The 27207-nt window shown below is 54.3% G+C and overlaps 1 protein-coding gene and 1 long non-coding RNA gene across 3 annotated transcripts in view; both read left to right on the plus strand.

Moving 5' to 3' along the window:
* Positions 1-2699: 2699 nt before the first annotated feature.
* The window catches only part of LOC134516955 (uncharacterized), a 51123-nt gene continuing 26615 nt past the window's right edge, over positions 2700-27207 (plus strand). Inside the window, exon 1 of one of the 2 annotated variants that reach the window (XR_010071506.1) lies at positions 2700-2892. This is a non-coding gene — a long non-coding RNA (uncharacterized LOC134516955). Of the gene's footprint in view, positions 2893-20780; positions 21063-27207 lie in introns of those variants that run through there. The other variant, XR_010071507.1, reaches the window with a different exon arrangement.
* SOX1 (SRY-box transcription factor 1) lies at positions 11603-13132 on the plus strand. Its single transcript, XM_063346994.1, has one exon. It carries the CDS (start codon positions 11728-11730, stop codon positions 12856-12858), a length of 1131 nt encoding a protein of 376 aa, XP_063203064.1. The 5' UTR covers positions 11603-11727; the 3' UTR covers positions 12859-13132.

The raw sequence follows: 27207 nt of genomic DNA on the forward strand, positions 1-27207 counted from the left end.
TTTAAATAACAAGCCCACACGGGAGATTGTCAGTATCTCTATTTTGTATACAGTTTACACACTGGCACCGCTTTTTAAAACCCTATATGTGGGTTAAAACTCAATTTTACAACCCCCATTTATATGAGATGTAGGTTTGACATCTGTTTGCCAGAGTGTTTTGCACTTAGCCTAACACCCACTATTAAATGACAAAATTGTGGCAGGCTGTCAAAGCCAGCTGACTGACAGCTGCTCTACTTTACAAAAAAGCCCCATTCAAATATTTGCAGGGTTTGAAGCTTTCTGTAACGCTGTCGCCATTCTCCCCGTTATTTAGCATGTAAAATATAAGTCAAAGTTTTAAAGCTGCTTTCCAAAATGTTGCCATTTTTCCATATAAAAAGAGCGAGCGGCGGCTGCTGGCGGGGATCCAGCGCCAAACGCATTGGATGGGTATTTCGCTGGGTCCCCGCGTTCCTCCTATCTGCACAAACCCGATAAAACTGTCATTTAGCAGCGTTTCTTAATATTGCAGCTAATTAGAGCCGGCGTGTTATTGAAGTGAGAGCAAAAATCCACTTAAAAGAGAGGGGAGGGAAAGAAAAAAAAAAAAATGAAGGAGAGGGGGGAGGCTAAAATGATTCCGCGCCGGCAGAGGAGCGCACCCGGGCACGGCGCACAGCAAGACCCTCCCCCGGGGAAACGGGCGGGCTCCGGGGAAGGGACACCGACGGCACTTTTGCACCCCCGTGGCGGTGCCCCTTCCTGCCCCGACCCCCTTCCCCTCCGGGGGTCCCTCTGGGCGTTTGCCAGCCCGGGGCAGCTCTGGAGGGACGTGCGAGGGTCGGGGCTGACGGAGGGCGAGCGCTGTGCCTTAGCCGAGGTCGCTCCCGCTGATGAGGATGTAACATTTAATTCGGGTCGTTAATGCGTGCCCGTCCGTTCCCTTCTCCCCCCCCCTCCAAGTGCGAAGACGAGCCGGTGGTTTAAACTTCAAAGCCAACTGCTTTTTATTCCGACGTCCCTAATGACTGTAGGGGACTGAGCAAGGCAAAACAGCTGGCGGGGTAACCCCTGCGGGTTGAGAAGTCTTTGCAGCGATGGCTGGGGCTTCCTTTGAACGGCGGGTGCTTCCCGCAGCCTTTGCGGGACGAGCAGGGCGCTAGCTGTCAAGCGAATCGGAGGTTCATGATAGAGGAGGAGGGGGGGGCGGTGTATTTCTTAATTTTTTTTTTTTTTAATGAAGACTAGGTCCACCGCCCCGCAATGTGGCACTGCGGCGATAGGAAGGCGACTGTCCCCAGTGTCCGTTCCAAGTTCTCGGTTGGTTTCCCCCCACACACACACACACCTCCTCCGCAGGGTAAAGGCAGCCGCGACCCGCCTGGCCGCGACCCCCGGCGCCGGCAGCGAGCAAACCCGTCCCCGCCTGCCCCCTTCTCCTCCCGCCCCGCCGCCCCCCTCCCGCCCCCCACCCCGGCGCAGACGGGCAGGCACGCACCCTCGCACAGCCGGAGCGGAACAGAAAACGGGTTACTCTCAGCTTTACCTGGAAATCTTTAGCTGATTTGTGTCCATTTTAATAACCTCTATCGACTGCCTTTCCTAGCGCGGTTGTCATGTTGATAGAAAGGGACGGGAAAAGAGTATGAAAGGGGAGAGGGGGAGAAGAAGAAAAAAACATGCAGGAAGAAAACTAAGGGCACTATCTAGGAAAGGGGAGATTATGGCAGTGAGCGGTACAGGGCGAAGGTGCGGACGCTCCGCAGCGATCCCGGGCGGAGAGGGGGAGGCTGGCAAAGCTTGGCTCCATCCCGGGGAAGGCGAGGGGAGGCAGGGAGAGAGAGAGGGCGGAGGGGAGCGTCTGAGCCTCCCTGGGAAATCCAAGTTTATTGTCAACAAAGGAGGGTCTGGCTGGACTCGGAGCCTCCGCGGTCCCGAGCTGCCGGGGAGCGGCAGGGCGCGGCGGGGGGAGCGGGAGCGGGGTGCCGGGGTCCCAGGGCGGCGGCGGTGCGGGACGGGCGGAGGCGGGGGGGAGCCCCGCGGCGGTCAGGGCGCCGCACAGGTGCGGGGAGCAGCACCTGGGGGTGGCTCTTCCCTTCCCGATGGCATGTCCCCCGGAGAAAGAGGCAGGGAAGAAGTGGCCCAGCAGGAGCGGGGAGGGAGAAAGGGAAGGTTAGAGGAGAAAGTGCGTGTGAGAGAGGGAAAGGGGAAGAGAAAGAGGAGGAAGGCTCCGGGCTCCACCTCCCCGCTCGGCGCGGCGCTCCAGCTGCTCTCAAACCAACTGCTCAATTCTATTCACTGCCGCGACGGAACAAAAAAGTGGCTATTTATTAGAATACTTGTTTGGTATTGTTCCGTGCCACACAAAAGGCGTTTCATTATGTTGGGGTGGGGAGAAAAGCCCCTCTCTTTTTTTTTCCCTTTCCTTTTCTTTTTTTTTTCTTTTCTCTCCAGAGCGAAACAATAACTTGAAATTGTCTTTAAAGTCTTTTCTATCAATAATAAATTTCATTTTCTTCTCGCTCTCCCGCTCTCCCTCTCTCCCCCTCTCCCGTGCAGGGTGTGTGTATGTGTGTGTGTGCGTGTGTGTGTGTGTGTGTGAGGGAGAGAGAGAGCGAGCGAGCGAGCGAGAGAGCGCGGATGGTGAGTGTGCGTGTGTCGCCGGGCACTGGTGGCTCGGGCACAGCCGCCTGGGAGCTGCGGCTGGGCGAGGGGCGAGGAGGAATGCTGGCCCGCCCCGCCGGGCTCGGCCGGGTCGCGCTGCCCTGCGCCTGCCCGGGCACGGTCGGCGGAAGGTGTGAGCTAGGCTAGAACAGAGGGAAAAAATAGTAATTAATAATTATAATAATAATAAGGCTGCCCCTTGAGCTGATATGTTGGGAGGAGGCTGGAGCTGGAAGAGCAACTGTAAGTGTGCCTCTAACTTTTGAGGGGGTCTTCACCCTGTCTTGGGAAGGGAGGAGGGGAAGCCGGCGAGGGGAGGGCTTCCGAGTTACTTTTGCTGCAAAGGAGGGAAGAGCCGTTTGCAATCACTGGGTTATCGGCTGTGACACGGATTGGGGCGGGGGGGGGAGGAAGAGGCGGACGACGTTGTGGGGGGGACCGGGACGACAGTGTTTTGGGCTGCCCCCCTCCGCCTTCCCGGGGAAGACGCCTCACTGGGTTTTGAGGCGGGGGAGGGAGGGAGGGAAGCGGCGGCCGGGGCCGGGGGCTGCGGGCGGGCTGGGGCGGGGAGGGCGCCGGGGGCGGCGGCGCAGCGCTCGCTCCGGGTATACACGTTCCGAAATTAACATGTTGGTGCGCGGGTGCCATTTAGTGAAAGGTGTTTTGGGCAAAGAATCAATTTCGCTGTGACTGACCGATGGGCTTGGCCGTATTAATACTGCCAAAAAAGGGAAATCAATAGGCAGAGCAGCCCTCAGCTATTACAACTAATGCCTGCTTAATCTCTGCCCCTCGGAGCGAGCATTCACATGGGCTCTTAGCATTGCTAATGCGGCCGGGCTGAGCCCGGCTCCATCTTCCCAGGGAACACGGGATCCCTGGATCCCGTCCCCTGTGAAGGTGACAGCTGCCGGGACCTTTCCATGGGGAGGCTGTGCCCGGCTTCTCCAAGTAAAGTCCCGGCGAAAAGAAACTCCCGGCGGTTAGGGCTACCTGGGACGGTCCGACTCGGGGTCTTACCCTCTCTCCCTAGCTCCAAGCTGGCTGTACAGCTTCACCCTATTCCCATAAAGTATCGGGATGCTCAAAAGGTGAAATGTTTTGGGTTTTTTTCCCCTCTTATTTGCCGGCGGTGTTTGGGGTCGATCAACAGGCAATGGAGCAAGGCTGTGCATCTATCGATCAGGGAGGGGACGGGTTTTGGCTGAATCTCTTTTCAGAAACAGGTGTTTAAACATGATAGCGGCTCCAGTCAATTAACCCATTAAAAACCCGTTTTATCGCATTGATTCCCGCAGGCTGCCATAAAAGGTTGTGGTTTGAAAGCCTCTTTGTTAAAGGAGGGGGGTGTGTGTGGATGGATAGATGGATGGATGGGGGGAAGGGTGCAAATTGTCCCCAAATGTACAGTACCGAGCAGGCGAGCAAGATGCCAAACTACCGTTTCTTGTTTGCCTTCCCACCGAGCCAGGCTGCCCCGGCATCTCATCTCATCCCCACGGAGCCGGGCCCGGGAGCGGCCGGGGCGGAGACGGGACGTCTCACCTCCGCGGAGGGGCTGGCGGCTGCGCAGCCCCCCGTGGCCAAACTTGACACGTCCCCCCTCGGGAAAGGGGGCTCCCGTGGCAGGGGAAGGGGCAGGGAGCCACCCGCCCGGGGAGGAGGGGTCGGGCCGGGGCGGGCTGAGGTTGCAGCTGAACTGTCACCCTGGAAAGTTGCAAGCGTCGTTATTCCCTAAACAGGACCGTCTTTGGACAACCCGCACCACCCACCCACCCCCCCCTGCACACACACACGCGCGCACACACACACACCGGCACCTTTTTCAGGTTTGCCAGGGATAGAGCTATAAAAGATTTATTTCCTAAAGCCGTGTTATTATCCCGCCTTACGGGGACGACCAGGGAAGCCGTGTAAGGGTAATATGAGGTATCAGTCAGTGATCTGGTGAAAAACAGATCGGTGAAAATCACCCCTTTTCCAAAAGGCAAATAAGGACTGGATCCCGGCTCTGGCCAAGCAGCCGGTATCTCCAGTCGGTGGGAAGGAAAACGGGTTTTTCTTCTCGCTTCACTGGGGTTCGTTATCCGCCTTCCCATGGCCGGAGTGCTGCACTGGATGGAGCAAGAGGATCATGTATTTGCTCTGGGTACCTTTAATTTCCAGACTAGCGGTCTGACATCACTCAGATGTTTCTAGTTTTCCTCTTGTTTGCTGTTTTCTGGTGTAAACGCTGTATGCGACTGAAAAGGTTTGAAATCGTGTCAAAGTGATGTTTTAATCTCATTGAAAAGTGTATTAAAGGAGAAGATGTAATTTGTGTGGGCTGTTTCGATGAAAGGAGAGATTGGAGTGGATGATACTTTCGCTCTCCTGTGAACCTCATGTCATGTTTGTATTGAAGCCTGTGTAGCTAATCTAATTTGCAATAACAGCATGGCCTGCAAGAAAGAAGCTTCTATATGGTTTCTTTCTTTCGTCGTTTATTTTTTACACAAATTCTTTCTGACTTGGCCTGAATGATGCCTTTGCAATTTGGGGATAACTGACGAGGATGCAAACGAGAAATAATTCCTTTAAAAAAAAACCCCACTTCTCCAAGCGATGCGCCGCAGACAAACATCCAGGTTGCCCTGCTGTAACTGGGATGCCGCACTTCGGCTTGTAAAGCTCTTTTTTCGTGACTGACATTTCAACAGCGCAATTTTAAAGATTAACTTCGTAATAACTCCCGTGTCGTACCACTCCGACGAGCTCTCCATCCCCGCAGCTCTTCTTTTTCCTTTAAAAGTTTGCCGTTACAAAATCATACTTTCAAAATATTTTCCTTGTGGCAGAAAGTAAATTGCGGGGTAGATATTTTTTTGTCTACAGGGGCTCTCGATTAACACATCTTGTAAAAAGTATAATGTCTGGCCATCCCTTTAGATAGAAAACCCAAACCCTAGAAAATAAAACAGCGCAAATCCTCGTCTCCCGCGAAATATTTTGCCATCTGATTAGCACATATTCCCGGCGTGTGTCTCAGTAATAATAATAAAAAAAAAAAAATTAAAAAATCTGAACAGACTTGAAAATTACAACTTTTGTGTAATGTAAAAAGGTGTATTCAGCCTGTTAATTACAGGGGGTTGTGTCATTGGAATGTTATCAATGACCCGTTTAATTTTACTGTAATTACTGACAAAATAAGACAAGGATAGATCACAATACGGAATATTCCTCTTTCGGAACAATATTGTGCTGAAAGTCGAGCTAATACGTAACATAAACAAACATTTTTAGAAAACGCTCTTGGTGGCACAACTTCGTTAGGACCCGATTCTGCTTTCTCTACCCACTCGTCACCCCCACCGGAGTCAGGATCGGGCCCGTTTCAAGGCGAGGGGGCACTGGGTGTATCCTGCAAGGGTGAGGAAGGGGAGGGAAGCGGGGGGTGGACGGATTCTTCTCGTAGCGGGCTGACCGTCCCGCCGTCCCACCGCGTTGTGCCGGCCCCGGGGAGCCGCGCTGGGAGGTGACAACCCCCCCGGACCGCCGGGACCCGCCGTCGCGCTGGGGCGGCCGTCGGCTGCAGCGGAGATCAAACGTGCGGGGAGATCGATGCCAGTTCTCTTAGGCGCAACGAAAATGTAAAGCCCGTTCTCAAAGACAGTAAAAACTAGAAAGGAAGGAGCGAAAACAAGAAAGGCTGGGACATACAAACTCTTGGGAAAGGGAGGATGTATCGATACTGGGGAGGGGGTGGTGGTGATGCAGAATTCCTTTAGAAAAAAATGGCTTCAGCCGTCCTTTTATCTGACACAATAAATAAATAAATGGAAGTACCTACACGGAGTAGCCGGATGCCCTCTGGACGCTTTGATTTTTACGCGGAGCAGGCTGTCCCTGTACACCCCCCTGTGCTCCGTGTCGCGCCCCCTCCCCAGCGTGGCTCCCGGTGGCTCCCGGCAGTCCAGACCGGACCAGACCAGCTCCGCCGGCCCCGGGCGTGGAGGGCACCCGCCTGCTCTCACTTCAGAAACCTCTCGGCCCCGTCTCGTACCCACCCTCCGTGTTTCTACGCCGCGCCCCCCGCCTTTGCCCCGGGGCACCCCCGCCGGGCGGTCTCAGCGCCGGTGGTCCGGGCCGCCCCTTCCTCACGTTTTGCCAGCGCGGCGGTGGGCGACCCGTCTATTAGGGGGGAGTGATACAGGGAAAAGGGCCTGGGAGTCCAGCCGCCCCCCCCCGAGCCGCTCCGGGGAGCCGCAGAGAGGGTCGCGCTAGTGTCGCGACAGCGCGGGGCTGTCCGGGAACGGCGGCCGGGAGCGGGGCGCGCCGGGGCGGCGGCAGGACAGCCCTTACCCTTGTCACGCTTCCCGTTGGTTGGCACGGTTCTCCTGGGCGAAGGGGGGAGACATTTCTCGTCAGGGAATTTTAGCCCTTTCCTCGCCCCCCCCCCTTCCTTTTCCCCCCTTTCCCTTTCATTCATAAACCTGCTGGCTATAGACGCAGCTTGAATATTGACGTCTCTTCCCCCAACTGCTCCTCCGTTAACCCAATTACAGAATTCATCAAGAACTGTGTTGAATTATCTCTTTCCATACAGTATCAGCATTAGCCTAATTAAAAGCTATAATGTCTGATATAATGATTAAATCGTTAGCTCTGCTGTAGGGAAGCAATATTTTGTTTTCCCTTCAATTAGAAGCTGATTGAGGTTTTCAGAGCAGGTCAGCTGTGAAATTTGAATTATATGTGTGAGTACCGTTCACAGGGTGAGCCCCTACTCGAAAGCTCCAGAGATTCTCCAAACGCTTTTACCCAGCAAGCTGGGAAAAGACAACAAAACGCACAGAGAGCCTGTAGCTGATTTGGGACTGGGGCTGTAGGATCCCCCGGAACAGTTGACAGTGCTGGAAAAGGAAGCGGGACTTTATTCAGGCGCCCTTTTTCCTCCATCCCATCCCGGCTGGGTAGCACTTCGTGTCCAAAACCAGGATCCCCGAGTCGCCAAGTCACCGACGCAGGAAGGGGCTTCCCCTCCCTCCCTCCCTCCCTTGCTTGCCCTCCCTGCTCCTTCCCGGTTGCTCGCTTTGGTCTAGGTAAAGACGCCCCGGGAGCGAGGGAGAGGTTTGTATTTCGCGCTGACCAGCTGGTTTTACAGTAAAGGGTCAGAGGAACTGCAAGCGATCCCCTCCCCCGGGCCCCCACTTCCCCGCCGCACACACACACACACACTGTGTTTCAGACGGGGCTGGCGAGGGATCAGCCAGCGTCTCCCCGGAGGATCTCCCTCGAGCATCTCCCCGGAGCGGGCTGGCGCTCGCCATCCGCCGGCCCCGGCTCCGGCCCGGGGCGAGGGAGGCACGGCGGCAGCCAGCAGACGGCGATCGCCGCCTGCTCCGGAGCGCCCGGCTCGGCCCCGCCGCCCCCTTGCCCCCTCCTCGCCCTCGGGCGAGCGGCAGAGGGCCGGCCGGGCCCGCGGCTGGCGACCCCCGCCCCGAGGGGGCGGCCCTCCCGCAGCCGCCGGGAGCGGGGGAGGTGCCGCCCGCCGAGGCGCGTCCCGCAACGCGGGGGCGGAGTAGGGGTGGGGGGGGGGTGGCCGGCAGAGGCACTAGGAGGCACTAGTCACCTGCCCTCTCCGGGGGGTGGCCAGGGCTGCTGCTGGACCTTTAGCCCTCCCCCGTCCTGTTCCCCGCCTCCCCTCTGGCTTCCCTGCAGCGTTCACCCACGCACACACCGCTCACCGTCCCCCCCGCCGCCCCGCTCCCGCCCCCCCCCGATTCCCGCCACCACCCGATTCCTGGCTGTTTGCAACTCCACTTTCCCCCGGGGGAAGTCCAGGGACCTCTGGGCGCAGCTCCCCCCCCGCACTACCCCCACCCCGCAGACCACTCCTGGCTTGTCGCCTCTGTCAAGCTGCACTCGCCAAAGTGCTTGACCCCTTCCCTGTCCCGCGAGTCGGGATCTGCACCACCTTTACCGCGGAAGAAAAGCCCCTGCCTCCCGAGCTGGTTTTTACGCCACCCTCCCCGCTTCCCCGTCGATATACACCCCCCGGCCGCCGGGGAGCGGGGGGAGCAGAGGCAAGGGGGCTCACACCAATAGCATCTTCTCGCCCCCCACTCCCTGTCCGCGTTTATCCACCCTCACGGACCGTGTTCGTGGCGGTTTGGCTGCTTGGAGGGGAGGGAAGGGGCGCTCAGTATTTATTTTCGGGGGTGGGGGGAATGAAGTGGGAAGCCCTGCACAGAGAGAAAGCCCGGGAGGGGGGCAGCCCCCTGGGGCTTTGGAGATGAGCGGCTGCCCCCCGCATTAGGGAAGGGCAGGGTCAGCCTCGGCCGCGATGTCCCTGCATGTGAGGGGGAGGGAGGTGCGGGGGGGGATCCCCGATCCCCAGGGATGAGGGCGGGCTCCCACGGGGTCCGCCGGCTCTCAGGGTGCACGGGACTCGTCCGGAAAAGATTGCCCCACACCGATTCGTCCCATTTATTTGTCAGGAGGCCTTTGGGTACCTTTATATCACATTTCGGGGGGGGGGGGGGGGGGCTTTGGGTGGATAATGTGCGAGCCATGTCATTTATCTCGTGGGTTTTACTCCTAATATCTTCGTTTGGCCATCCAAGTGGAAATGCGCCTTTCTGCAGTCACCTTCTCTCCCCTCCCCCGCCTCTCCTACCCCAACCAATTATATTTTTAATACATCATTTAGCAATCGCAGCGGCCTCGCTTGTTTTGCCCCTGCAGAAGTGGCAACCCATCAGCTCGGGAAAATATCAGCCGGAGCAGTGCAGGGCCCGATCCCGCACCACTTTCCCCCCCACTCTTTGCACCCTTAGAGCCGACTGGAAGGGGACAGAGGATTGGGAAGGGACAGCCCCCCCCCCCCCCCAACCCGCCCGGTAAAGCATCCATGCCCGAGCCAACAGCAACACTCTGGCTGAGCGCAAAGGCCCAGAAACGGGCTGAGCCTTCAGCCATCAGAAATGAGGAGAGAGGCGCTTTCCTCTCCTCAGCAACCCCAGATTGTTGTGATGAGATCACTATTTCATGACGAGCCGTTGGAAATGGGCGAAAAAAAAGAAAAAAAAAAAAGTCTAATCCTAGCCCAGCGCCTAAGGCTGGAGCTTTGTACACGGTGCGTGCTCCTCCTGCAGAAAACTTCTCTGGCGGTAATAACAGCAATTGGGGGAGCTGCGGCGTGATTCCACCCCTTGGATGGCCACTAGGGTCAGGAAAATTAACGCTCAGGGGCCGGGAAAAGAGCAGGGATGCCGTGTGTCCTTTTCTCCACCTGGCGAAAGACGACGGGGGTGGCGGTTTGTGTGCGTGGGCGTTTGTGCGACGGAGCGGCCATTCCTCTGGCTGCAATTAAAGACTGCAGCGTGGATTTCAGTGGGGACCGTTTTCTCCCCTCTATAAAATAACTGTAATCTATCTCACAGGACAGCCATGACACAAAGATAGTCTTTTAATATTTTTCCGGGGGGAAAAAAAGCGATACGCCTGGACTTACTTTATACAAATATAACATGTTTCCGTGCACCTTCGTTAGTCTCAGATGCTTTTAACTCCCCGAGGACTAAGTGCATAACGACCGCCTGCGGCCCCCGCCTTGCGCCCTGGCCTCTGCCTGGCAGCCGTTTTAAGGATGGGGAGGGCCGCCTGCCCCCGCCGGCCCGGGGAAACCTCCAGAACGGGTCAAATCCTGGGGAAAAGGCGCGTTTGAGGGGGAAAAAAAGCAGATTTCGCTGCCGCTGGCACCACGAGGCCCCCCCCCCCAGCCTCCCCAAATACCACTCCACGGCCGTCGGGGACGGGGCACCCGGCGGCGCAAGGCCTCCCTCCAGCGATGCCCGGCGGGGAGGGGGTGGCCGGTGTCTCCCCCCGGTGTGTCGTCGTCGTCGTCGTCGTCGTCGTCGTCCCCCTCCCGCCCGGGGCGGGGCGCGCCGTGACATCCCCCCCCTTCCCCGCCACGCACCTTTTTTCCCGCCCCGCCGGGCGCGGCGCGCCCCGCCGGACGTCACTGCTCCCGCGCGCGCCATGCAAATCGCCGCCCGCCGGCGCGCCCCCATTGGCCGCCGCTGCGGCGATTTAAGGCGGGCTGGGGGGCGCGCGCGCCGCATGGCTGCGAGCGCCGCCGGCCCGCGCGCTCGGCCGGCTCCTCCTCTCCCCACCCGACCCGACCCGACCCGACCCGACCCGTCCCGTCCCGTCCCGTCCCGTCCCGTCCCGACCCAATCCATCCCGACCCGTCCCATCCCGATCCCACCCGTCCCGCGGGAGGGAGGGAGGGAGGGAGGGCGACCACCGCCAGCGAATAACTGTCCCTCCGCGCCGCGGCCGCCGGCTGGGCGCTTGTTGTGGGTTGGGTTCCTTCCCCCACCCCCTCCTTCCCTCCCTCCTTTGATCCTCCTCCCGCTTTTTTTTTTAACTTAACGTTTAAATACTTTTTTTTTTTTCCTCCTTCTTCCCCCTCCTTTTTGCGTGGCGGTGGGTTCTCCTCTCTCTTTCTGCTCCGTTCACCTGCGATCAGCGGATGCAAGTCACACACGCTCCCTCCCTTCCTCCCTCCCTCCCTCCCTCTCTCTCTCTCCAAGTTAGCAAAGAACAAAAAAAAAAAAAAAAAATAGCTCCGTTAAGGATAAGAGCGGGAGCGGAGGGGTGTACGCGCGTGTGCCGGGGAGAGCCGGGAGCGGAGGACACCGCCGACGGCTCCGCGCACTCCTCCTCCCTCCGCGCCAAGTGAAGCAGCAAGTTTGCCGCGGTGCACCTGTTTGAGCAGCGCGAATCCCCGCCGCCGCCGAGCCCCGAAAGTGATTTGCCAAAGGGAGAAAGTTTTCCGCCGGCGGGGTCGCCGATCGCCCTCCTCGCGGTTTGCTCCTTGTCCTCCTCCTCCTCCTCCTCCTCCTCCTCCTCCTCCTCCTTCTCCTCCTCCTCCTCCTGCCTTTTTTTTTTTTTTTTTTTTTTCGCACGGCGGTCGCTACCTAGATACAAACGGGTTTTTGCCTCGCTCGCTCCCCGTCCTCCCGGGCTCCTCTATGTTTGATTCTTTTTTCACGCCTGGCGCCGGTGGAAAATAAAAAAGCTACTTGAATGTACAGCATGATGATGGAGACGGACTTGCACTCCCCCGGCGGAGCCCAGGCCCCCACGAACCTCTCGGGGCAGACCGGAGCGGGAGGCGGCGGCGGCGGCGGCGGCGGCGGTGGCGGCGGCGGGGGGAACAAAGCGAACCAGGACCGGGTCAAGAGACCCATGAACGCCTTCATGGTGTGGTCGCGGGGCCAGCGGCGGAAGATGGCCCAGGAGAACCCGAAAATGCACAACTCGGAGATCAGCAAGCGCCTGGGGGCCGAGTGGAAAGTCATGTCGGAGGCCGAGAAGAGACCGTTCATCGACGAGGCGAAGCGGCTGCGAGCGCTGCACATGAAGGAGCACCCGGATTATAAATACCGGCCCCGGCGGAAGACCAAGACGCTGCTCAAGAAGGACAAGTACTCGCTGGCCGGGGGGCTGCTGAGCGCCGGCTCGGCCGGGGGAGGCCCGGCCGGCGTCGGCGTGGGCATGGGCGTCGGCGTCAGCCCCGGCGGCGTCGGGCAGCGGCTGGAGAGCCCCGGCGGCACGGCCAGCGGCGGCTACGCGCACATGAACGGCTGGGCCAACGGCGCCTACCCGGGCTCGGTGGCGGCGGCGGCGGCGGCGGCGGCGATGATGCAGGAGGCGCAGCTCGCCTACAGCCAGCACCCGGGCAGCGGGGGGCACCCGCACCACCCGCACCCCCACCACCCGCACCACCCGCACAACCCGCAGCCCATGCACCGCTACGACATGGGCGCCCTGCAGTACAGCCCCATCTCCAACTCGCAGGGCTACATGAGCGCCTCGCCCTCGGGCTACGGCGCCCTGCCCTACGGCTCCCAGCCCCACCAGAACTCGGCGGCGGCGGCGGCGGCGGCAGCGGCGGCGGCGGCCGCCTCCTCGGGGGCGCTGGGCGCCCTGGGCTCGCTGGTGAAGTCGGAGCCCAGCGTGAGCCCGCCCGTCACCTCGCACTCGCGGGCCCCGTGCCCCGGGGACCTGCGGGAGATGATCAGCATGTACTTACCGGCCGGGGAAGGCGGGGATCCGGCGGCCGCCGCCGCCCAGAGCCGGCTCCACTCCCTGCCCCAGCACTACCAGAGCGCCAGCACGGGGGTGAACGGCACCGTCCCCTTGACGCATATCTGAGCCCCCGCCGGCCACCGGCGCCGGGAGCGGCGGAGGCGGGCGCGGGCGCGGGCACCGGCACCGGCTCCGCCACTGGCACCGGCTCCGCCACCGGCCACGGGCCGCCCCGCAGGACTGCGCGCCCCGCCGCCGCCACCGCACGCCCAGCCCCGGCCGCCCGCCCGCTCCCCGGCCCCGGCCGCTCCGGCCCCGCTCCCGCCTTCTCCCCTCTTATTTTTGCCTCTTGCTCCCCTTCCTTCCCGCCCGCCCTCCCCCGCCTGTCTCTCTCTTTTTTTTTTCCCCCTTTTCTTTCTTTCTTCCTTCCTTTTTGTACAGAAAAGACATGTTTTGATGTTCTTGTAATAATAATAATAAATAATAATAATAATAACGAGAGAGAAAAAAGGTAACGGTTGCTTTACTTACCTTTTTTTTTAGAAGGACTAGTTTATGAAACTAGTTTTAGACTGAACTTCTGTGTTTTATCGAGACTTTTTGTACAGTATTTATCATTCACCCAAGAGACATAGAGCGTTTATTTGCAAAAGAGGAGAGAGAGAGAGAGAGCAAGAAAGAAAGAAAGAAAGAAAGAAAAAAGACGGCGAAAAGACAAAAAAATATCAATAATAACCACACAAAGTTGTAGGCGATGCCAACTTTTATACCGCGCGGAACCACTACGATTTCAGTCACGGATCGCTTCTTGCGAGGGCTTTTTATTGCCTAATTAACTCGAAGTTGATGGGGAAACAGTTCTCATTTATTACTCATGTACTAAGGCAAATCCAAAACAACACTTAAAAGTTTTTTGTAGATGTTCTCGCGTTTTTGGTTTTTTTGGGTCTTTTTGTTTTGTTTTGTTTTGGTTTTTTTATAATTTGTTTGTTTATTTATAAAACTTTTTTTTTCTTCTGGAGGCTGCAATGTTGTTGGTTTGTTTTTTTTTTCCCTGGGTTTTGTAAAACTTTATTGTATCTGGATATTTTTTGTTTGTTTGTTTTCTCTTTGGTTTTGTTTTCTTTTTGTATCATTTCTTGTAAATGCGTTGTGAAATAATTTTTATTTAGGCGTCACGAGGGAATTCAGACTGTGTATATAGTTTACTAAAAAGCCTTTCTGCTAAACAGAAATCCTAAGGATGCGTTCCATTTTGAGTTAAATAAATTTCAAAGCGGAAAAAGTCACCTGTTTTTTTTTTTATATATTAAAAAAAAAAGGCAAAAACCTAACCGTAGAACATAGCAGTGTTTACCGTGGTGTGCCCGGAAATACAGCAGGTAAACCTAGAATACGGGGAGGAAGTTTTAAACCGGAGCGGCAAACGGAATGAAGCGCGATCCCGCAGTAAATGTCGATGTCTCAGAATCCGTATAAATCAGGAGGGATGAAGGTAGATTTCTTTTAATACTCTTTCCGTGTTGCGAGGGAAGGCGACTCTCTGACTTACTCTTCCTAGCCGTGAGCGTTCATTTTTTTGTGTGTATTTTATGGCTGGGCTGACGGTCCGGACCTTGCCCGGGGCCGTAACTTTCCCGCCGGGGGGAGGCCGGGGGGCTGCGGCCGGGCTGCCCGCACCTGTCCGCCTCTGCCCGCCGCTCGCCCGGGAGTCCCCGCCGGCCCGGGGGGCACCGACCTCCCCGGGGGACGAGGAGGCACCGGCCAGCGCGCCACTTCCCCTCTAATTAACACCATGAAAAGCCGAAAGCGCTTCGGTTGGAGCGTCCCGAAAAAAAGAAAAGCGACCTCTAAAACCCCAAGCCCGAAAAGCAGCCCCAGCCCCGCCGAGCATCCCGGGGGGCGGGCGGGGAGCGGCGGGGTCACACGCCCCACGCGAAGTGGGGCGCCGGGTCCAGCCACCGGTGCGAGAGCTGTCGAGCAAAACCACGCGCGTCTGTTCATTGCAGAATGTTGTTCAGTGCTTTGAAATTTAATTTAATTTAATTTAATTTAATTTAATTTAATTTAATTTAATAATTTTTTTTTTCCCCTCCTCCCAGCTGTTGATCGGTACCTTTCGGTATGCTGGAATTAAAAGTTTGCTGTAAACTTCGTCCGGTAGTAATAACAGCATTAAGCGTTGCATTTAAATATCATACGGTAGCAAATAAATTTTGGAATTAGTCATAACCGCTTAAACATAAAGGGGAAAAAATACTTTTAACTTCCAGAGCGGCAATGTCGGTGGCAGCAGGCTTGTAGGGCTTTTTGAACCATCTTTTAGCGCTGGCGAATGAGTATTTCATCCATCCAGGAGTAGGGAAGTGTTAGTTGGTTAATGGGGAGCGGTTTCGGTCCATGTTGGAGATTGCACTTTACCTGTAATGCTGACATGCCAATTGACGTATATAACTCTTCGGAGGCATTTTGGTATTTTTGTTTAAATCACTCATTCGTTAAAGCGAACGCAAAATTTTCATGGAAGATGTCTATTGATTTCAAAACAGGTAATAAATCCCCCCCCCTTTTTTTTTAAACTATTTGAGCCTTTATTAAGCGGGGTGTGTGCGGGTTCAGACAGTCAGCAGGGTAGTTTTGGAAATGCTCAGCGTACAAACAGTGCACAGAGGAAGCAGGAACCTGCGAGAAACCTTCTGTGGCGTGGGTTACCTCCAGCCAAGCATGATCCTATATGTAATTTAAAATATTAATAGGCGTCGCTTTGAATATGCAGAAAAAGCTGAGTACCTGTTGAACTGTTTCTTGAAACGCCTTATCCATCATGTGTATACGTACTCATACATGTCTATACACACTATAGATAGCATCGTGACCGAAGAGAAGTGTATGTGTGTGTAATGTGTGTACGTGTGCACATGCATATACATCTGATGCAACCTTGTTACGTGCCTTTTCTTTAAGGGTCATAGCAATTGAAAATCACATTTACTGACAATGCGGAAGAGAAAAATCCCGGCGAGACGATCCTGTATCGCTGAGCACAACTGGTGGAACAGGAGGATTGGGGCGGTCAAGGGAGAAAAGCAAATAAACATCTGTACGCGCCCAAACAACAGAAATACTAGGGGGGGAAGCGCTTAAAAGAGAAATATTACCAATCTCGAAATGAGCTCCTTTTAACGACTTTTCCCTCCTCCCCTCACGATTTAGCGGCTCAATGGCGTTATGCTTAGAATAATAGGAATACCTGCACTTTCAACACGAGGGGATTAAACAGACCCAATCTCGGCTACATTCAAATAAGCTTCGAATATTCTCAGCCCACCTTTCAAAGAAATGCGATCCTCTCTGCTAATGACCAAAAAAAAAAAACCACCCCCAAAACCAACCCCGCCAAACACCGTAAAGATAGAAAATTTTGCTGTTTCTCGTTTACTGGTTTGGCGGTTTAGTTTAATTTGAGTTAAACTTCACGCCTGGGTATACAGACAAAGTTAAAACAACTTTGCTAGGCAGACTAGTTGGGTTTAGATACGGTAAAATAATTCGGTCTTCGGGCTTTTTGCTATGCGGGTTATATATATGAGAGAATGATTGAATATGCAAAACTAAGAATAGGTTTAAACGATTTATGGTTTAAGTACATTACATCTAAAATTGTATGAAATGTTCCTCCTATAACATGATTGACAGAGCTATTAAAATCACCTATGTGGAAGAATCAAAAAAAAAAAAAAAGCTATCTCTTTTTCAGTAAAAGGAAGGAAAATCCAGGGAGTGAGGCGAAGCGGAGCGGGGCGGAGGTGCTCTCTCTGCGGAGTTAGGCTGCGTGTAGCGTGGGGGGCTTGGGGTCAGGCCCCCTGCGGGCCCGACCGTGCCTCCCCTCCCCGGCACCGCTCTGCCGGCGGGTCCCTCTGCCCCGGGAGGGAGGCGGCGGCAGAGGAGCCAGGAGGACAGGAGGCACAGTGCGATAACAGGTTTGATCGGCTCCAAACTTCGAGCCAAAAAGCAAACTTGGCCTGAACTCCACAGCTCTTTTCCCAACGATTCTCCCTCTTTTTCTTTTTTTTTCTTTTCTTTTTTTTTTTTTTTTTCCCCTCTCCTTCCCCACCTCCCTCCTTTTTCCGTGCGTGGCTCGCTGAGCTCGTAGGAGTGGCGCTGGGCCCCGGGGAAAAGCCTTTCCCTCCAGCTCCACTCCTCCGCGCCCTCAACCGGAGTCACACCGCAGCAAGCCCGGGGGGTGGGGGGGACCACGGGGGGGCATCGATGGGACGGCTCCAGGCCTCTGGGAGCAACGGAGCGGGGGAGGGGGGAGACACAAGAAATTGCCCATGAAGATAAAAAGGGGGACGGCTCTAGAAATCTGCGCAGGGGGCCCTGAGGACCCAGCCCCAACGCGCTCGGGGGTGCGGGGGGTCACAGCGGGGCAAGAAGCCCCCCGAGATGCCCCTTGGCAGGGCTGGGGGTGTGTGTGTGGGGAGGATCCTCCCTCCCAGCTGCGCCACACACAGGCAGCATCAGGCCGGAGGCACCTGAACGGCTGACGCGGTTTTTTATTATCATGCGTGAACTGCCACGGAAGGGAAAAAAAATAAATTAAAAAAAAAAAAAAAAAAAAAACAACACAAAACACCACCCCACACCGCCGACAACGAAAGCAAACAGCGAATCTGAGCGTTGCTGTGGAGTAAAACGCAGCTAGAACACGCGAGCCGGCAGCTGCCCGTGGGTTGAAGGCGTGACCCGGAGGGGATGCGGTCCCGGCCCGGGCGCCCCGAGACGCCCCCGTCTTTCCCGGGGACTCACCGACCCCCCCGGGCCCTTTTCTGTCCCGTTCCCCCCCTACACTTTCAGCCCGCTCCCCCCGGCAGGCTCCAGCTCTCCCCTTCACTCCCACGCTCAGCAACACGTGGGGAGCGCAGGGAAGGGGCAGCCCCGTGGGGGCGGGCAGTGTCAGAGCGTGTCTGTCTGTCCGTGTGAGTGTGTCCCTGTGAGTGTGCAGAGGGCTGATCTTGCGGGAAGGCCCCTCCTCGCTAAGCAAGACAACCACCCACTCCTCCACCCCCGGGGCCGTGGAGCCGTGGGCCTGCGGGGTGGTGTTCGCGTGGTGTGCGTGGGTCTGTCTCAGCGAGCTGCAGCCCCACGGAGCGAGGCGTCCCCGGTGCCGTCGGAGGGGCTGCAGATGAATGATGCAAGAGGAAGATGGGAGTGAAGGGGGGGAAGAGAGGGAGGGAAGGAGGGAGGGAGAGCGCCGGGGGGAGGAGGGGGGCCGGTGTTTGGAGAGCGAGGGATTAGCGAGGAGAGTCCTGACCCCGAGATCAACGGCCAGTCAAACACGTTTACAATCACCCAGCGGAACACCGACGGCTCCCGCTGCAAGGCAGCGGCCGGCCGGGCAGCCAGCGAAACCAGACCCCCCCCTGCGGAGCGGGAGGCTGGTGTGGAGGGGGCCCTCGGCCCGGTTCCGGGGAGAAGGGAGACGCCACAGCCTTGGCGGGGGGTGGGAAGAGCGGTCCCAGCGGGAGGTCGGGGGGGCTGCAGCGGGCGGCGGTGGGGAGGATGCTGCGGTGCGCCCCGTCTCCCGCCCGCCCCGTCTCTCCTGGTCCCTCACCGTAGAGCGCGGGGGGGGGGGGGGGGGGGGGGAGTGTGTGAAAGCCGGAGGGGACCGGGCCGAGATAGCTGGGAAAAACAAGGGCGTTGCTGTCACCCGGGAAAGGCCGCTCTTGAACTCCACACGGGACCCTCCCGGGCTGGGCCGCCGGGCTCCCGGCGACACCAAAGCCCGGCTCCAGTCATGCGTTGAGCGGCGGGCGGGCGCGGGCCGCCCTCCCGGACCGCAGGCCATCTGCTGCACGGCTACCGGCGGCGGGGGGGAAGGGGGGGGAAGGGCGGAGGGGGACCGCCCCCCGACGGGCCGCCGAGCCGGGCCGGCAGCGGCGGGTAGGCGCCTCGGCCGCCGCTCCGCGCCCCGCGGGGCACCGGCGCCGCCGCTCTGCCGTGCCGCTCGCACCCCACGCACACAGGCACTGCACGGGGGAGGCGGGGGGAAACGACACACACTAACTTTTTTCTTTTGGGGGGGGTGGGGCGGGAGCAAGTGGTCCCTCCACCTGGCCGCATTTTGGCCCATCTTCCAGAAAACGCAGCACCCCGCAAAGAGAGGATGCTCGGTGACTCGGCGCTACCCCACGAGCGACACCGAGCACCGGTGCGGACGTCGTCCGAGCTAAAGGGGAGCTAAAGCTAAAGATGGGCCTGGACCGGCTGGGAGTCACTTGCTTCCAGGGAGGGCGGGCGCCCGGGGGTGGGAGGCAGGGACCGGGAGGTACGGGTCGAGATTAAACGAATCCCCGTGGGTTTGTGCTGAGGTTAGGGGTGGATGCTCCTTCCAGGGGGGAAACTGAGGTCTGGGGCAAGTGGCTTCACACGGCTGAGGGGGAGAGGGGTCGGATGGCAAAACTTGGCTGAAAAGTCACTTGTGGAGAGGCAAAACCAAAAGAAAGGCAGAGGAGAAAGAAAAAGCTGTGAGGACACGGTTTTGCAGAGCTCCGAGCCGGGCAGGGAGGCAAGGGCTGATGTGAGCGGAGGGAGTTGCAGCGCGGGGTGTGGGGGAGCGGTGGGAACCGACCCCCGCTGCCCGGGCAGGGGGGGGGAAAGCAGACATTATGCATACGAGGCGGACAGGGCCTTGCCTGCCTGCCTGCCTGCCTGCCTGCCTGCCTGCCTGCCTGCTGGCTGCGGCCCCGCCGCGCCTCTGCTGAGTAACGTCAGGAGCAGCCGTGAGACAGGGGCGGCCCCGAAGGGGAGGGCGGCGGGTGAAGGAGCCGAGGCTGCGGGCACGGTGTGTGCAGGTACAGAGGTTACAGGAGGTTTTCGTTAGCAGAGGTTGAAGGGAAAGCCCGTTGACTTTTACAGGCAGTGAGCCATTCTGTGGTTGGAGGAAACTTTGCGAAAGTGAAGATTAGCAAACCAAAGTTTGGAGACTCTCGAGGGCGCAGTAAGGGGTGCTAGCAGGCCACCTGGAAGTCCGTCCTAGTCCTCGGGACATCGGGACACCTCTGGCGAAGTCAGTAGGAGCCAGCTGAACTGAGTCGCACCACTCTATGTGATGTCAAAAAGTCTGGCGGTACCAAAGGGCAAGGGCCAGAGAAAACCCCAGCCTTTAAACTGCTCAGAGCTGGTGGGGAGTGAGGAGCAGCAGCCCAGAGAAAGCGGGCCGGTCCCTGGCTTTGGGGTGGAAGCGGTGGGGCCTTGTGACAAAGAACCCCCCGCATCCTATTTACAAAGCCTTGGGGTGCCCCTGTGCAGTTTCATGCCTATCTTTCCTGGACGGTGTAATTCCCTGAAGGGAGGAGCCTTCAGTAAAGGTCTCGTTTCAAGAAAGTCATTCAAGTGCTTTAGCATGGCCTGTCAGGACGGGTTTGGGGGTAATATGCTTCATGCTCGGTAAAATCCCATTGTCCACGCTTTCAACCCGGGCACCTCTCATTGATTTGGAGAAGACGTGTGCCACGGTTAACTGCGGCTCTCAGATAGAGGGAATATCCTTCAGAAACCTTCCAAAAAAAAAAAAAATGGGGACAATGAAACCCAGGAAAAGCAGAGGAGCATCTGGCAGTGGTCAAACAATTGGGCAAGTGCTAGAGGGCGAGCTGAGCTTCGAGGAGTGGGAAAGGGCGGCTTCAGCCCGGGGCAGACCAACGTGGGCTGAGGAAGTGCAGCCGACACGGGGGGGGGGAAGGACCGGACTCTGCAAAGTGTGCGTTTAGGAGAAGAATAGCTTTCACCGGGAGGAGGTGAAATATAGTTTACCAAGGCGTAAAACTCTCCATAGCAACTAGGAACTAGCGGTGAACAAAGGCACCATACATTTTGGGCAGTATAATTTATCCACGGGGGAGATGAGGGTGCGGGAGGGGTGCGGGGGGAGTAGGGAGACATTTATTTCCTACCGAAAAATTGTCTCGCACAAATTTCAGAAGTACTGAATTCAGCTCTTTTTTTTTTTTTTTTTTTCTTTTCACTATAATGCAGAAAAAGTGTATGGGAAGATTGTCTTGCTAAAGCTGTTGGACAGTGGATAATTCAATCCTAATCAAATTAGCAGAGTAAAGTAACAGGCTCTGCAGGCTTGGAGCTGCAAACACAAGATGCCTCAGGCTTAAGGAGAGAGCTAAAACTGCAGGCACGGGAGTTCACAACGAAGTACCGACACGAAAACACTATTCCGACGCCGTGCGGAAAGTCGGGGGCTCTGAAACCGTCTACGGTGCCTCAGGGTTACATACACCCCAGCCGTGGTCTTCCCCCTCCTGCTTTACACACAGGTTAATATCTTTATCTTTCTGGAAAAATCTTGAAAAATAATCACTTGATCAAGCGATCAGCTTAGCTTCCCACATTACCTTTCGTTCTACCTGTATGTAGCAGAAGACAGCAAGAGTTTTGCTTTGGTTTAGGGGTTGTTAGTTTTTTTTTTCATCATCTATGCCTTCGTGCATTATCAGTCCTACCTTCCTCTAAATCGCTTTTCAGCCACAGGGCAGGTGAGGGCTGCGTGTTTCTCCCCTCCATGTTAGAATGTAGAAAATAATGCGGAAAACAAGATGCTTGTAACAATCGAGTCACTGTGAACACGTACCTGGAAGGACAGTGAAAAAGAAAAGAAAACTAGATGGGAAACGCCTTTTAAAATATACAGCTGTAAGGGAGATGAAACCTGCATGTTTCAGGACGGAGAGGTCTGGAGGAGAGCTGTGAACCTCAGATTCCAGAAATATAGCTCAGAAACATTAAAATTGGGGGAAATAAATAAAATAATGAAGAGACAAACGAGGCAAGCGTGGAGTTTAGCCTAACAAACTTCTCAGCGGTGTGTCTCGAACTGCCGTAAGGGTGAAGAAGAAGGGATGCAGTCATGCAGTGGATTTTCCAAACGGTGACTTTCCACGCTCCAGTGTCGCATCATTACTTACATGTCTTGCAGAATAGCCGAAAGAACTAAGAAATGAGAACGGAACACGCATTTCTTCCCCAAAAGCACTTCATCTGTTAACGTTCCTCTCAGTTTCTAACTTTCTAGCAAGGCTGAGGAAGTTTCTGCTAACTCTCCATCCAAAAGGTCCATTTAGCAGACCAACTTTTGGGTCATTACATAGGGACAAATAGTCTCCTGATGGTTTTGCTTTGACTAGGCGGCTGCAGGGAAAAGTCCTGCATGATTTTCCCGAATATAGCAACATCTTCTCAGTTTTAGGAGTCGCAGAGCAAAGCTCACGAGATAAGTGGGACAATCTCATCATGATAAACGTGCCACAGATCCAGATATATTTAAGATAAGGAAGGGAATGAAATGGCTTTGTTGCAACGGACGTCATGGGGCCACCAAATGAGGTATTCGGACCAATTTGGTAGAAGCTTGCTATTTAGTTGTATTATTTAGTGGGTAGTTCCAGGTAGATAAACTATTGTGTTCATGCGTCTCAGACGTGTTTTAAATGTTTCATAGTGCCTAAATCGTGTGTTCATATATTCACAATTACGATGGGTTCCTATTTAGATGGCTGTATGTATCATCTATGTTAAGAGTAGCCTTAGATGTTGAATAAGAGAAGAAGATACTACAGTTGAAAGGTACTCTAATTTTCATGAGAAGGGCCAAATTCGGAGTCCCTTTTTCAAAACACTGTCTCTGCTCCTCAGGGTATTCTTGCTGACCTCCTTTAACTGCCAAATGCTAGTACACATTAAAAAAAAAAAAGTAATTCATCTTTAATAAAAATCCGCCAGCCTGTGGATAGCAATATAAATAAGTGTCATAGCGTCATTTACTTGGGCACATCCCATCAAATTGACGTTTGCTGGAGAATGCAGATCTCTCTCTGTACGCACACGGTTGCGCACCAGATTCAGATACCGGCGAGCCAAAGTGTCTTGTCATATCTTTTAGTTGTAATATCACATGCCCATTGCCTAACAGGTAGAGGATTCGCTTCAGACATTAAAACTGAATGACGAATGGAAGTATGGAGGCGGCAAATCAGAGCTAAAATTCAGAGAGGATCCGCTTTGGCTTTATGTAGCACGAGTCAAAATAGTAAGAAATCGAAGAAAGGGCAGAAAAAGTATTACAGAAGCGCCGTTCCTATACTGTGAAACGGCTGGGCAACATCTGGAATGGAGTCCTTTCCCTCCCCGGATACCATACAGTAAGCACAGCCGCAAACCACTTGAAGGGAAAACTTGGGCGGTGCGCACGCCTAGGTTAGCAAAACACCCGGATTAAAGGGATTTCGAGCGTCTCCCTGGGGAGGGCAAACGCAACGCCGAAATGTTATTTTAAAAAAAAACCAACCAAACAAACACCAACAACAAACTTTTCGAGTTCGACTGCCTTCTTCCTACGAACAGGGAGAAAAACTCTTTTGCGTGGAAAGCAGGGAAGAAGGCAGCCGGGGTGGGGTGGGGGGGAGCCTTCCGCTGCCCCGCCAGCAGGGTCAGCCCTGCCTCCTGAGAAAGGGGCTGCTGACTAAAACCAGGTCAGGCTTTAGCGTCCGTTACTTACCCTAAAAATCAACTTGATTAGTCTAACTAGTCGCCAAACATCGTTTAATGAAGTCCAGGACCCGACTATCTTACGCCCCCCGCCCCCCCCCCCCCGCCCTCCCCACCAGCGCCAGAGTTTCTTACAGAAACCGGTGTGAGTGGCCCCTTCCCATCCCCTCCGTGGCACTGCCACCCGGGGACAGCCGCCCCACGGCCGTGGTTCTTGGGCGGAGGAGGTTCAGGTCTCCCCACCCCCGCCCCCGCCCACCCCCGTGGCATCGCGGCGGAGGTAACCGCCTCTCGCCCCTGGAGAGGAGACAACGGGACAATGCCGTGCCCCGGACCGAGATGAGAGAACCGGCGTCGGAACCAGGCTACAAGGGCCTCCACGCTGCACTTTCCCGGGTGCGACAGGCGGTTTTGGCCCCTGGTTGATTTTAGCGAGGGCTGGATGAGGCCCCCCGGGGTCCCCCGGCCCGGAGGTGGCCCAAGCGCAGGCACCGGCTGTACCTGGCAGCCAGGGATCCAGCTGTGCCCCACAGGTTGCCGTGCGCCATAGGCTTTCTCCCGATTCCCTTTATTTTTTGTCCCCTAGTGACCAAATGGCAGCTTCCATGCCCTAAGTTGCAGCCGGTCTGCTCACCTACCTTCTCTCTCCTGCCATATATTTTGTTGGGTCATTTTGGGTGAAGCCAGATAATTCTGGGAACTTGGAAAAGCACGACTGTTTTTAGAAAGCTTTTTAGGAAACCCGTGAAAATGTTAGGCTTGGGTCTGCAGTATTTTTGCCCATTCACAAGGCATAAAATATGAAACAATTTAAAGGAATACGTCAGAGGGGGAGAGAAATAAATCCAGAGTCATTCGGCAGTAAAACAAAAGGCCAGAACATTTTCTCGTCTTAAACGGCTAGCCACTAAAGAAATATCTTTCCTTACATCAAATGTGAGATATTTTGAAGTGAAGCGCCTCTGAGACGTGTATTTTCTGCTTCAGCAGGGTTCTGTGTTTTGCTGAGTGTCGGTGTGCCACCAACACAGGAAAAATACAGCTAGAGATGCAAGGAGTGTTGACATACAATTTAATAGTTAGTGACTTTCTCAAAGAACAGGTTATCTCCACCTGACAGGAAGATGTTAATAGAAAATAATAGTACGGATTTTGCCACTGTACAGAATACTTTCTGAACGTATACATAAACACAAACTCGACAAATATTATTCTCATTTTGGAAACTTTACAGTACAATTACTGCAGACTACAAAGATCACTCCACTGACCCTCAACCATACTACACACATATTGCCAAACTGAATTCCCTTATTATTTCTCAGCGCCAACACTTGTTAAAAGGAGAATGCAGCATCTCTAATTTAAATGTTAGTTTTCCGGAGGGGGAAAAAAAAATTAAAAAAAAAAACAGGAAAAAAAGAAAGCAAGAAAAAAAAACGGGGGAAAGCTGTCTTTTAAAGTGAAAGAAATTTGAGAAGTCTATAGGAAAATGGTCTAAAACTGACTAGACTAGTGTTGTCTCTTGTTCAACCTACAAGCCTTCTGCAGGTTATTTTTTCCTCTAGTATAAATGTTATTTAATAGCCGAGATGGATATTGTTTCACTTTCAGCTATCTGCTCTATACTCCGGTCTCATTCTACACTGGATGATTACCTTACTGTCCTATATGCACAATTTAAAGGGAATTACCTATTACTTCAATTATTTGTTTCTTATCAACTGATGTTACACTACAAGGATTTGCATTGAAAGGACACAAAGAAAGAGCAAGTCATGGCACATTGCCAAATAAAAGAGTAATGTTCTGGTGAATTTAGCCTAAATAATTTACTGCTATATAAAAGTGGAAAAGTGGAAGGTGAACCCTTTGACCAATAAATCTCTTCTGCATGTGAAACCCTTATCTTGTCCCCTCCAATATATTCCACACTAGGAAGCCATCATCATTGGCTCTGGTTTGTTATTTGTAAACCTTGATCTTCTGCACTCGGTGTCCTAAATATGGATAATTAGCATCAGTTTATCACGCCTCTGCATATTTTCTCTTCTCTCCAAACATGCATGCTTCTATTGGCTGCCATTCTGTCACAGAAGATTATGGAGACAGATTGCAGAGAATGAATGTGCTAAACGAGATTAGGAAGGAATAGAAATAGCAACTTGGCCAATAAATTCCTCGTGAGAGCCTTATCATACAATTACACGTTGACTTGTTTCACACTCTCCCAGCCTCTTAATCCAACGCCCCCACCAAGAATAAAATTTCACTAATTTCTGAATTACTGCATATCCTCATGACTTGTCACTGAGAATGGTTGGAAGAAGCAACACGGTCGAAAACAGCGCATCAAACTTCCAAAAAGAAAACGAACTTTAAAAGACAAAAAGAGACGGAGCTTTAAACCATTTGTGGTCATATGCAGAAGTTTTTGCGCCGCTGCGGTTTCAAGGGTCAAGGTTTCACCATCAGACGTTTTGCTCCACGCTTTTACTCCCGAACTCTTTCCATTGGGTATTACGTTATCTTTTAGAGGAACCTGGGGATCAGAATACGACGCACTGGTGCGGCTAAACTATCCTACGTGATCGTCTGCTCTGCAATCTGCTCTCACCGCTGAGCCCTTACAAACTCGTCGGACAGCAACGGCGAAAACAGCTACTGCCGTCATCGATTCCTTGGACATTCCTGAAGGTGCGATAATTGAGAAGACGCCAACAGCGTGACAGCAGAGTGAGACAAAATCCTGCTGAACTTACAAGAAACATCTACCAACTCTGTGGAATTAGTTTTGTCCGTTCTGCCGAGCTTGTTTCAGCGTGGACGTCAAGAAAACATCATTTCCATGACCTAATTAAGAGGCACGGCAAAACCCTTCAGGAGACATCATCTCTGGAAATGCTGGAAGTCTCCATTTTCCCCCTTATGCTAGCCCAGGAGAAGGACTTGCAAAAATATCAGTGTTGTGGTAATGTTGTTTACATTGGTTTAGATAGGTGTAGAAAAATAAGAAGAATAAAAAGCCCCAGGATCCGAAGATAAAGCCTTGCTCAGTGGATTTACACTCTTAACATAGATTGGATGTCACAGTGCACTTGTCTTACAATTCTATCAGATTTTAGGATATTTTACAGAGTTTATCACCGTGAAAGGGCTGCTTTAGAAAGCAAGGTGTTTGTAGAACTCGAGTAACTAGTTCTCCTAGTAAATGTGAATCTTCAACCACACACGGACTTTCAGAACCCGGATGAAAAGCGTGACGAAGTCGTGCTACGTATTCGGAGATGCTTAGCGTCCCGCCTGCCTGTGCATTCAGATGCTGGGAAGGTTTTAACGTTGCAGCGAAACAGTATATGCCGCAAGTGTTAAGGATGCTCAAAATTAGGGGGATTCCCTCGAGTGGGACCTTCCCTGAGCACTTTTCCCTGGGGTGGAAGCGATCCATGTGGCAGTGGAGCATTCCCGCTCCCCCCGAGTAGGGCAAACCCATCCTGTGAGTACCATAGATCACAAAGCGCCCTGTGAAAATTTCACGCCTGGGCCCCCTGAGTTATCTTATCATAAAGTGAATTTATTGCTTCTGCTGATGGCGTTGATTATTTTTTTTAACTTGCCCGTTGCGTTTCTCTTACTCTCCCGTGGAGTTTTGTTTGGTTCTCAATCACCTGCAGACAGAAAAACCAAACTGCAGTAGAGGGTCACCTTCATCCAGAACCTTAAAACCACACGGTTGCAGAAAATACTGAGATGATACTAGCGTGACCTTGTGGGACAGCAAGACGGCCCCGCTACCTGTTTGCTGCCACAAGAGCCTTTGAACGCTTGTGGTCACATACAGTAAAAAAAAAAATAATTAATAACGCTCCCTTATTTGCTTCTTCATTTTCTTGTTATCCACATAGGCACGCATACATA

This window comes from Chroicocephalus ridibundus, chromosome 1, assembly GCF_963924245.1.
Source record: "Chroicocephalus ridibundus chromosome 1, bChrRid1.1, whole genome shotgun sequence".
Classification (NCBI taxonomy): Eukaryota; Metazoa; Chordata; class Aves; order Charadriiformes; family Laridae; genus Chroicocephalus; species Chroicocephalus ridibundus.

Coding starts and splice junctions, on each gene's coding strand:
- SOX1 (XM_063346994.1), top strand. CDS start 11,728: ATGTACAGCATGATGATGGAGACGGACTTGCACTCCCCCGGCGGAGCC.